This window comes from Barbus barbus (assembly GCF_936440315.1).
Source record: "Barbus barbus genome assembly, chromosome: 10".
NCBI lineage: Eukaryota > Metazoa > Chordata > Actinopteri > Cypriniformes > Cyprinidae > Barbus > Barbus barbus.
In genome coordinates, this window is record NC_136738.1 from 437,217 (window position 1) to 449,961 (window position 12,745).

Sequence of the window (12,745 nt, forward strand, 5' to 3'; positions counted from 1 at the left end):
TGAAATCATGTGTTTATAAAGGGAATTATGAAAATGTATTCTGAAATTGAGTTTGGTGACCATTACAATAAGGAGTTAACAAATATTAAGCAGACAACCTCTGATGAGAATTAGTGGACATGTAGGTGCAAAGTTACTTCTAGTCAACAGAATGCTCAAAAGAGACCATCGAAATAAAGTGTTAAAGTGGTACCCTAATGGGATATGGATTAGATATTGGAAACATGATGAAAGTTGAAAGCAGGAAGACCTACAGGAGTAACGATTACTGACTATTGATTGGTAAGATACTCAGAGAGTCAGGACTACTGAAGAATGGAAAGAGTGTGCGAGTGAAGGTCGTTTTGAATGTGTGTATAAGTGTGTTAGTTACAGGATCAGAGAATGACACCTTTCCTCTCTCATAGTCCAGATTCACTCTCACACGTTCAAGCTTCTGTTCAACACGAAAACCAGAACGCAAAGACTGCCCGTACTGATACACACTCCAGACATCAGTGCTAAAACAATCACGTCCCTTCCTCTGGTTTGATGCTGTAGTTATTCCAACAGTCCAGGCTGAACACTGTTTAACCTCCACATCCCAGCAGTGTCTTCCTGAGGTAAAGCCCTCTGATCCCAGAACACAGGGAAACTCGTCAAATCTCTCTGGATTATCTGGAATAGATAGATTTTTCATGCTGTATCTCACACTGGTCAGATCATCAGACAGGACGAGACGTGGATGAGCTGTGTTTGGATCCAGAATCACAGGAGCTGATGAGACACAAACAACAGCTGCTTTTATTCTGATGTTCATATAATGATCACAAGGGAACCAAAAACAGATATCTATCTATCTATCTATCTATCTATCTATCTATCTATCTATCTATCTATCTATCTATCTATCTATCTATCTATCTATCTATCTATCTATCGATCGATCTATCTCTACACTTACTTGATAGTACACTGATAGTTTACTAATTAAATACTTAAACACATTTTTAATACACTTTGAAGTATAGTCTCAGTAAACTACTGGTTTAGTAGTTTTATACTGCAAGTATACTTTCTTTAAGTGAAGTTTACATCATACTTTAAGGAAACTACTACGTCCTTATTTGGGTATTACATTTTATTTACACTGCTCAAAAAATTAAAGCAACACTATATATATATAGCATCAAATCAATTAAACTCCTGGGATATTGATCTGGTCAGTTAAGTAGCAGAGGGGGTTGTTAATCAGTTTCAGCTGCTTTGGTGTTAATGAAATTAACAACAGGTGCACTAAATGGTCAACAATGAGACGACCCCCAAAACAGGAAGGGTTTTACAGGTGAAGGCAACTGACATTTTTTCCCTACTCATCTTTTCTGACTGTTTTTCACTAGTTTTGCATTTGGCTAGGGTCAGTGTCACTACTGGTAGCATGAGGCGATACCTGGACCCTACAGAGGTAACACAGGCAGTCCAACTCCTCCAGGATGGCACATCAATACGTGCCATTGCCAGAAGGTTTGCTGTGTCTCCCAGCACACTCTCAAGAGCATGCAGGGGATTCCAGGAGACAGGCAGTTACTGTAGTAGAGCTGGACAGAGCTGTAGAAGGTCCTGAATCGGTATCTGCTCCTTTGTGCAAGGGGGAACAGGATCAGCACTGCCAGAACCCTACAAAATTACCTCCAGCAGCCCAAAACACTGCCAGAGCTGTGAGAGATCACTACCAGCCTGCTTTTGTGGGTGAGGGTAGGGGTGTTACTTTTTTTTTTTTTGTCAACTCGCTTGTTTTATTTCTATAAGTTTTTAACATTCTAAAAGCTCTTTATTCCAAAGATACTACAAGGTAGTCAGTTTATTAAGTAGGTGTAATGTATTGTAAGTTGCTTCAGATTCATAAGGTATTACATACAACAAAAATAAATCAGTGTGTTGACATAAAAAAGGACATTTACTTTTGGTACTTGAGTACTTTTAAATGCAAGTACTTCTGTACTTTTACGAGGAGCGTCTCGCTGCAGAACCCAAGATCCAGGGGGCGTGGTTGGATCCAGATCCAACTCCTCCCACCTTACATATACCTAAACCTACCCATCTCCACCCCCTGATCCCTAAACCCACCCATCTCCACCCCTAAACCTACCAATTTCCACCCCCTAGATGTGGATCCAACCACGCCCCGTGGATCTTGGGGGCTACCTACTTGACTTGACTTTTACTTAAGTAAAAATCTGTCTTTACAACTTGTAATGGAGTAATATTTGACCAGCAGTATCTGTACTTTCACTCAAGTAACGGAGTGGTGTACTTTGTCTGCCTCTGGGCCTGAGGACCCGACGTCCTCTAGTGGACCCTGTGCTCACTGCTCGGCACCGTGGAGCTCGATTGGCATTTGCCATTGAACACCAGAATTGGCAGGTCCGCCACTGGCATCCTGTGCTTTTCACAGATGAGAGCAGGTTCACCCTGAGCACATGTGACCGAGATGAAGGTGAAGCATGACCGGTTTGGTGGTGGGTCAGTGATGGTCTGGGGAGTTATATCCATGGAAGGACGCACAGACCTCTACAGGCTAGACAATGGCACCCTGACTGCCATTAGCAGGAAAGTGTGTGTGTGTGTGTGTGTGCGTGTGTGCTGTGCATCAAAACTATGTAACGTTATGGAATAAAATGTCGACCCATGAAGAGGTAATAATGACTATCAAGCTTTGGGGTGTTAATCGACTCCATCTACGTTTTGATTATCATTCTGAATCCAGTTCATCGTTTTTTTTCAGCTTTTTGTTCAAAATGTTTATTCATTTCTGAATTTTTTTTAAACTTACCCACATTCAAGCGTTTATAAAAAAAGAATGCATAATACAAATATGCAGAGGGGTCTTTAGTGGTGCAGTCATTGGTGGACAGGGAGAATAGCAGTGGGGAGAGAACACAGCCCTGAGGAACACCAGTGCTGATGGTGAGAGTCCTGGATGTGAGTTCTCCCAGCCTCACTAGCTGCTGCCTGACTGTCAGGAAGCTGGTGATCCACTGACAGATGGTGGAGCATTTGAAGCAGGAGGACTTCACACAGCTCCAATGATGTGTTGAAGATCAATGTGAAGATGGATGATAGCTGGACAGCACAGGCTGGAAAGACACTGTCTGCTTTCCTTATCTTCTGTCTCCTGAAGACTTTGCTTACATCATCTTCACAGATCTTAATAATCTCATTAGTTTAAAAGATACTCGTTATAGCATTTGAGGTTTCTCAGATCAGCACACTGGCAGAACCTTAGGCCAGTTTCACACCACAAGTTTGAGGTTTGCGTCAGCTTTACATCAGCATAACTACATTGTCACTGCAGCTGCAGACTTCATGCTGGAAGCGTTTGTACAGCGGCTCCAGAGCAGCTTTTTTTTTTTTTTACAAAGACAACTATAAATTTGTTTTTAGAAGTCAGTCATTTATAAACTTGAAAGTTCTAGGGCCAGATTCCCTTTCAGACGCAAAATGTATGGGATGAGAGTATTCAAATGAATCACACAATGTGTTTTACTAACGTTTGAGCTTGTCAAATTACTGGCATTGGCGCCATTATTTAATGCCTAAAAAAACATGTCAAACTATTTTGTGCTTGAAATGGCTGCAATTATTGTATTGACTCAGTGCATCTCAGTGTGGTATGGAAACAGCTCCAATCAGGACTGCAAAGCACTACAGAGAGTTGTGTGCTTAGCTGAGCGCATCTCAGGGTCTGCTCTCCCCTCTCTGCAGGACATCTACCTCAAACGCTGCAAAAATAGAGCTGTTAAAATCATCAAGGACTCTAATCACCCTGGTAACCATCTATTCACTTTGCTTCCATCTGGTAAGCGCTTCCGTAGCCTGATGGCAAAAACTGAGAGACTTAGGAGGAGCTTCTTCCCCCAGGCCATCAGGCTCCTAAACTCTAACGCTGTGTCATAACATCACATGACTCCATGTAAATATCACCATATCAATAATTTTTTTCTACCTCATATTGCTGCTATTTAAATACCCTGTACAACTTTTTTGCACATTCTTGTTATATTACTATTTATGTCAACAACATACTGACCTGCACATTTATATATATTTTTTTTATCTCTTTAATAATATACATTTCACTGCTGGTTATACTCTGTATAATTGTGTATGTGACGAATAAATGATTCCTGTGAGAAATATAACAACCCAAAAACAAAGGTCGTCTGCCACTAGTCAACGTCGACTCGACTTTCATCACATAAATGCCGACTTTAAAAAATCTGAAGTCGTTCAACCCCTATACTTTCATTGTTACACTGTTCTGGCCTTGAATAGATGAAGAAAGAAGAAGAATTATCAGAACATAATTGAAAGTATTGATTTTATACTAGAACTAGTGTGATCTTCACTTAATACAACCCCTCTAATAATCTAGTACACATGTTTGTATCATGAGGAACCTTTAGCTCTCCACCCATCTGTCATTTCCGGTGTGTGTGTATAAGAGCTCAGATCTTCTGCTGTCAGACTTACTGTTTTGGACGATGTCCTGCATCTTCTCCCAGACTCTGATCAACAGGTTGCCCAAGTAACGTGGCACATGAATCAAAGCTCCAGAAGGCGTCTGTGGATCCGGCTGTGATGAGATCTTGACTCTGGAAGAACATTCAGGAGTCAGAACTGCAGTGGCTTTGGATCAAAAGCAGAGAGACCAGAAACACCAGCAGATCACTCACCTTTCCATTGAGACTGGAAACTCCTGCAGAACAAACACACCATTGATCATCAACACCTCAATCAATCATCAATCAATCAATCAATCATCTGAAATCAGACCTTCAGAAAGCAGACATCACTGGCATTCATTATCTCCTCCATGTCTTTGATTGTGTGTGAAAGAGCTGAGATGTGTCTGTTCATCTCCTCCAGCTTCTCCTTCATCATCTGCTTCTTCAGCTCCTCTTCCTTTCTCAGTGCAGCGATTGTAGCTTTTTCTTCATCTCTGAGAAACTGATAAAGCTTCTCAAACTGCTGTTTAATCTGAAGTTCTGTGTGCTCAGCTTGAGACTGAAATCAAACCACATTCACTTCAATCATCTCAATCAACACACATCAACACAATCACATCATTCAGATCTGAGATAAACGACATATAATGGATTCAGGAGAAGATTGCTGCTTGTCATCTACAAAAATAATTATCTGGAATTCATTATATTAAATATATCATATCATAACTGTATATAGTGATCCTACAGCTGTAATGAAAATGACTCTCAATTCTGTTTCCTCACCCTTAAGTATTGAGCTGTTTTTTCAATCTCTCCTTTAATTTTTTCATTGTGTTGAAGTTTCTCTGGTAAGAACTTCAGTGCTGCATTGAGCTCCTTCTACAATTGAAGAAATATACATAAAAACACCAGATTACAGTGAGGAGACGTAGAGAAGAAAATACCATGATATGATCATATAATGCAGTGAGAGCATTTGCCCCCATTCTGATTTCTTCTGTTTTTGTGTACGTCTAATTTCTGTCAAACGTTGCCCAGTACCTACTGGGCCTGCATGAAAATGTATTTGTCCCTGAACAACAAATCAATCCTTAAACGGGACTTTTCAAAAGCATGAAGTTCATTAAAAGCTCTTAAATGGTAACACACTATAACAAAAATGAAAGAAATGATAAGAATGATGAGGAAGAAAGTGATTGAAAGGATAACAAAGCTATTTCAAAGGCTCTTGGGCTCAAAGAACCACAGTTACTGCTTTCCCACTGGTGCTGATGCCAGAGCCGGAGCCCATATGCAAACCCGGCTGTGCTTTTCCACTCAAAAAAATCAGGGACCAGTGCCCAGATCCTAATTCCGAACCGGCCCCGAAACCTTGCTGGTCTCGACCAAGGGAACCTATGATGTCAGTACGCAGAGCTTCCACTACAGACCGCAGTTTGAAAGGTTTTCCCCACCCCCAGTATATATTTAATGAATTAAATGAATATAAACGTGATTAGTTGACTAATTACACATTGTCTTGCTGCATAAACCAGCTGTGCTTGAGTTCTAACTTTCAGACTGTATTTCAGAAATTCTCCTTTAAGGTTTTCTGGTTGAAAGCAGAAAAATGCTGTTTCCTCGATATTGTCCTTGGCTCTTCCCTGACTTCTCGAATGAGCCACTTCTGGGAAGGTTTGCTACTGTGCCGAGTTTGTTCCATTTGGAGATAATGCCTCTCATTTACTGCTTTTCCACTAGTGCTGGTGCCGGAGCTGGAGCTGGTGCTCGGCCAAGGGTGGCACTCATTCAGAACTGGTTCGCTTTTCCGCTGTCAAGAAGCAGTACCCTCAACGTCACTAACATTGGACCAGAATCACTTGTTATCTCAGAATGAGATTTATTGCCATGTATGTTACAGATATGAGGAATTTGTTTTAGTGACAGAAGCTACAAAGTGCAACAGAAAGACGTGACAAGACAAGATACAGATATTAAAAAGAATAATATACAAATAGAAAATGTACAAAATAGCAAAAACACAATATACAAAATAGACAAGGTTATGTGCAAGTTTGAAATGTAAATAAGTATGTTAAATAAATGTTATCTCCTGCGGAAGGAGAGTGTTGGTCTCTTTTGCTGACCACTGCTGAACACATTTAACTGTTGTTGTTAATTTACTTGAACTTTTATTTTTATATGGCTTTTAATATATAGCCTATTCTGTGCTTAAGCTTGCCGCAAACCACTGGCAAAAGTTATGACCATGTGTTGGGAAAACTAGTAAGGAGATGTTTTAATTATTTAATAATAAACTAGTGCTTTAGAGTCAGTGTGACAATGCTGACTTGCCCTCTCCGCAGTACACTGGACGTGCCTTTAGAGAGAAATGCACCTTTCAGATGGTTTACATAATCAGAGAGTATTTGTCTTCAAATTGGACTGGTTCATTTTAAAGTAGGCATTTCTGTATAAATATAATGTGTTTCTCGTGTCCATGAGGCAAGTAGCATAAAGGCTGAGTTTTGATTCATTTTTGTGATGCACTCCAGTTCATAGAGATTGAGACAGAAGAAAGCCCATCCTATTTATTTTCCTTATTTTATAAAAGCACAACATTTTGCTGATAATGTGAATGTATACAAATACAAGTAGATCCTAGTGGTCTAATAGCTTCCACACTCTGCACAAACACATGATTAACCATGCTCCTAACAGCGCACATGTATCTAGGTTAATGTTAGAACCATGTAAAGTTGCTACTAGTTACATGTTTCAATGAAAAGCCATATTTGAGGTGGATGAGTGACAGGTGAATGTTAGGATTTCTTATCCGATGTACTGAACTTACTGTATACTGTAAGTCCAGCCATTAATGATCTGTCTGACACGGAAAAATTTGTTTCTGCGACTAACCAACTAATACAATTTTTGGCCAACTAAGCCTTTTCTCATTGATTTGTTGTCACGGTTGCCTTCTGTGGCAAAACGAAGAACAAGAAGACATAGATTAAACTCAAACTAAAGTCTTTAATAATGACAACCCAAGGGGTAACACAAGGCAGGCAGGGAATGACAACATTCAATACCAGACGCTAGACACAGGAAAACACAGGGTTTAAATACTCTTAAACTAAACGAGATAATTAATCAAACACAGGTGGAGACTAATGAACTAATAATGAAACAATAGAGACAAGAAAACAGACAGTCCTTGGGCATGACACTTATGTTTAAATGACTATTAGGGGACCTGACCTAACCTAAATGGAGATTATGTGGCAGGACCTTAAACAGTCAGTTTATGCTTGAAAAGCATTTGGTTATAGTTATTGCTGCTAAAGGGTGCAATTTTTATTTTATTTTTTGCATGAGAGATAGGTGTTGGATTTTTTTCTTTTTTTTTTCTTTTCTTAAAAACTACATTGTGTTTACTCCGTTTGCCTTTGTTTTATGTTGTATTTTGAATGAAAATCTAAAACTATTTAGTATGAGACAAAAACTGGACAGGGGGGTAAATACTTTTTCACAGCACGGTATATTTCACATTGAGTCAAATGGTAGCACGAAATATTGAGTGCATGAATGTGATATCTGTATTTGACTAATTATTGTTCTTTACATATTAAACAAAAGACATCTAGCTGTTTCTCAATTCCAAGAACGCAAAGAACGGACTTGTGTTCTCGTGGAGACCGTTCTTGCCAGGCTTCCTTTAAAGAATAAACTCGGAAGCATGTGAGAATTGAGATGTGCTATGTTCTTGCTGCTCAACTGACAGTTCCAGCAGGTTATAAGGAGCGAAACAGCAGTCGGCGATGCACAATAACATCACAAACAAATGCCATAATGCTGCATTCGATGCATCCTCGATTTCAAGAACATATCCGGGCACTTTCATGCATCCTCTGTACTTGTGTTCTTGAGTATTGGAATTGAACTTCGATGGCTAATGATGACGTGCAGCGAGAACACAAGGACAAAAGATCGCATAAGTACACATACTGAGAAACGTCCATCTGTCTTACCTTATGTGATGAAACCACTTCACTTATGGGTCTGAATTTATGATTGTCATGTTGTTTTGAATCTCTGCACACAAAACATGCCAACTGTTTGTCATCCAGACAGAAGAGTCTGAGTTTCTCGCTGTGTAAATTGCAGATCTCAGATCCCGATGAACAGCTCTGCTTCCTCTCCTTCAGGAGCGACTCGCACAAGTTTTTTAACGCAAAATTAGGAGGTGGATCTTCTTTTGAGGACCTTCTCCTGCAGACAGGACATTCCTGAGTTTTCTTGGATCTCCAGAACTTTTTAAGGCACTCTTTACAGACACTGTGACCACATGATAAAAGAACAGGAGTCTTGAAGATATCATAACATATGGGACAAGAAAGCTCTTCTTTAGATATATTTAGTGAAGCCATTTCCACTGTTTGAGCTCCAGCAATCTAAACTTTACTTTCACTTTCTGAATGATGTTGCACCATGAGAAGCACAAATATCTGCCGACTGTTCACTAACAAATTTAATAAAATCCTTCCATAAGGTGTTTCTCTTCCTTCACCGATCACTGATTCCTTATTGCTTTTGTCAGTAGATAAGTCGGTCTGTTTCTGGTAAGTGTTGTAGGAGGGCGGAGTCTTTGATCACTGTGTGTGTTGAAACAAGTCAAAGAGCAACATCAAGATTACTTCAGGTAAAATTTTAACAAATTGTATTCTAAATGAACTTGCACTGACAGGAAGTGCTTTCCCTTTCAAGAGATCAAGATTCAAGATTTTTTTTATTTGTCACATACACAATTATACAGAGTATAACCAGCAGTGAAATGTAGGTCAGGTCCGCGCCAAGGACAGTGCAATTATATAGAATACAAATATTAAGAAAAATAAAAGTAGAAAAAATAAAAGAATAAAATAAAATAAAAGATAAAAAATATAAATATAAATATAAATGTGCAGGTCAGTATGTTGTTGACTTAAATATGTGCAAAAAGTTGTACAGGGTATGTAAATAGCAGCAATATGAGGTAGAGAAAAATTATGAATAGCTTATTGATATGGTGATATTTACATGGAGTCGTGTGATGTTATGACACAGAGTTAGAGTTTAGGAGCCTGATGGCCTGGGGGAAGAAGTCCTCCTAAGTCTCTCAGTTTTTGCCATCAGGCTACAGAAGCGCTTACCAGATGGAAGCAAAGTGAATAGATGGTTAGCAGGGTGATCTGAGTCCTTGATTATTTTGACAGCTCTATTTTTGCAGCGTTTGAGGTAGATGTCCTGCAGAGAGGGGAGAGCAGATCCTGAGATGCGCGCAGCTAAGCGCACAACTCTCTGTAGTGCTTTGCAGTCCTGATTGGAGCTGTTTCCATACCACACTGAGATGCACTGAGTCAATACACTTTCTATGGTCCCTGAATAGAACGTTTTCAGGATTGCTGGTGAGACCCTGAATTTCCTCAGCTGTCGCAGATGGTACAGTCTTTGCCTGGCTTTCTTAACCTGTGTTTGGATGTGTGTAGTCCAAGTCAGGTTCTCGGAGATGTTTACACCGAGGTACTTGAAGCTACTCACGCTCTCCACAGGGGTCCCACTGATCCTGAGAGGAGTGTAGGGCTGCTGCTGTCTCTTCCTAAAGTCCATGATCAGCTCTTTAGTTTCTCTCACATTCAGAGAGAGACAGTTGTCCTGGCACCATGATGTGAGTCTCTCTACCTCATCCAAGTATGCGGTCTCATCGTTGTTGGAGATGAGGCCCAGAACCACAGTATCATCAGCGAATTTGATAATAGATGTGGAGCTGTGAGAGGATACGCAGTCATGCGTGTAGAGAGAGTAGAGCAGGGGACTCAGGACACAGCCCTGTGGGGCTCCTACATTCAGGGTGATGGAGTTTGAGTTGAACTGGCCAACTTTCACCACTTGAGGTCTGCCGGTGAGGAAGTCTTGAATCCAGTCACAGAGTGAGGAGTTTAGGCCGAGGTCTGTGAGTTTAGATGCCAGCTTGATGGGGCCTATAGTGTTGAAAGCTGAGCTATAGTCAATGAGCAGCCTTACATAATTCCCATTGTTGCTGTCCAAGTGTGTGAGGGAAGAGTGGAGGACGTGAGAGATGGCATCGTCCGTAGATCTGTTTGGGCGATAGGCAAACTGAAGAGGGTCCAAAGTATCAGGTATGGAGGATCAAATGTGGCTCTTTACAAGTCTCTCAAAAACCTTCATGACTATAGATGTGAGGGCAACTGGGCGATAGTCATTCAGGCAAGAGGGTTTATTGTTCTTTGGCACAGGGATAATGATGGTGGGAGGTGGGAACCACGGAGGTAGCAAGGGACTCATTAAAGATGGAAGTGAACAAACCAGCGAGCTGATCAGCGCAGGACCTCAGAACACGGCCGGTTATCCCATCAGGTCCGGCTGCTTTCCTGACGTTCACTTTCTTTAGCGCCCTCCGAACCTCATCCTCCGACACGGTGATTACAGGATCGTCGCTGCTCTGCCTGCTGCTTCCTGACGCGCTGGACGGCAGAGACGTCCCGCCGCCGTTGCATTCGATGCGGCCGAAGAAGATGTTTAACTCGTCGGCCAGCAAAGGATCTGCTCTCACCTCCGCGGAGGATTTGTTTCCAAAGGCACAGATGGTCCTCAGTCCCTGCCACATCCGTCGAGAGTCATTGAGCTGGAAATGAGACTCAATTCTCTCTCTGTATCTGTGTTTAGCGGCTCTTAGTGCGCGTCGGAGAGCATAGCACGATGCTTTGTACTCGCTCATATTCCCGGTCAGAAGAGCCTCATTGTAAGCGGCAGTGCGTGTGTTAACCGCAGCACGGATTGTTCTGTCCACCCACGGTTTCTGATTGGAGAATGTCCTTATCGTTATTGTTTCTGTAGCTTGCTCGGTTAGCGTGTTTACAAAGCTTAATGCTACATCCGTGAACTCGCTGACGTCAGAAGAACTCGCCCGGAACATGTCCCAGTCGACGTCATCAAGAGCCGCCTGTAGCATAGCTTCTGAGTGGGAGGACCAGCGCGTCACTACTCTCTGCACCGGAGGATCCTGAATGAGCCTTTGTTTGGTCCTCTAGTTGGACAGGATACATGTTGATAAAAGTTCGGCATGACCTGCCTGAGGTTGGCTTTTTTAAAGTCCCCCGCGATGATAAAGGCAGCGTCAGGATGTTTGTTAATGTAGCCGCTGAGCACATCGTGAAGCTTAGACAAAGCCAAGCCGGTGTCCGCCTGTGGTGGAATGTACACAGCAGTAACAATGGTTAGAGAGTTGGACTCGTAATCCAAAGGTTGCGGGTTCGAGTCTCGGGCCAGCAGGGATTGTAGGTGGGGGGAGTGAATGTCCAGCGCTCTCTCCACCCTCAATACCACGACTGAGGTGCCCTTGAGCAAGACACCGAACCCCCAACTGCTCCCCGGGCGCCGCAGCATAAATGGCTGCTCCGGGTGTGTGTTCATGGTGTGTGTGTGTTCACTGCTGTGTGTGTGTGTGTGTGTGTGTGTTCACTGCTGTGTGTGTGTGTGTGTGTGTTCACTGCTGTGTGTGTGCACGTTGGATGGGTTAAATGCAGAGCATGAATTATCACCATACTTGGCTGTATGTCACTTCACTTCACTTCTTGATTTTTAAAAAAAAAAATTTTTTTTTTCATAAATTTGGGGAACCAAAGCAAATTTTAACTGATCAGGGGAGTGAGTTTGTAAACAAGGTTGGTTTAACACAAATGATTTGATGATTGATCAAATGATTTAACACAAATGATTGATATGACTATAAACAATATATATAAAATTATTATTTATTTCAAAGGTCAATTTATCCTGTGTGACAAACTGGGCATTACCAGAAGTCTCTGTTCTCCCTACCATCCCCAAACAAATGACCTTGTTAAGCGAATGAAAGGAACAATTCAAAGGTGTTTTAAATATGAAAAGACAAGTTGAGTAGTTTTTGAATGTTTCATGATTTTCTTTGTAATTCTTCATGTTCAGAACTCTGACAAAAATGGTTGGGAAAAATCCTTCATCTTGGCACATACACCTAAGTGCTGCAGTGTTTGCACAGAACAAAAAAACAAATCACAACATTTTCCCCATACTATATAATGTTTGGAAGAGAGGAACAGTATCCCTGTGAGGAACCGAAGGATTATGAGGTTAGTGATTTGTTTTTGTAACAACACGATCTAGAAAGATGTGAATAATTATTGTGAAAGTTTCATTTAGATCAGTCATGGAAAAGTGGAAACCATGGTTGCTTC

The 12,745-nt window shown here is 41.2% G+C and overlaps 1 protein-coding gene across 1 annotated transcript; it reads right to left on the minus strand.

Moving 5' to 3' along the window:
• Positions 1-265: 265 nt before the first annotated feature.
• On the minus strand, positions 266-8,899 carry LOC306875744 (zinc-binding protein A33-like; the record flags this gene model as incomplete). The annotated part of the gene is made up of 6 exons (XM_079426458.1): positions 266-756; positions 4,513-4,634; positions 4,716-4,738; positions 4,816-5,046; positions 5,274-5,369; positions 8,501-8,899. 6 exons carry the CDS (start codon positions 8,897-8,899, stop codon positions 266-268), a joined length of 1,362 nt encoding a protein of 453 aa, XP_079282584.1.
• Between the last annotated feature and the right edge of the window lie 3,846 nt (positions 8,900-12,745).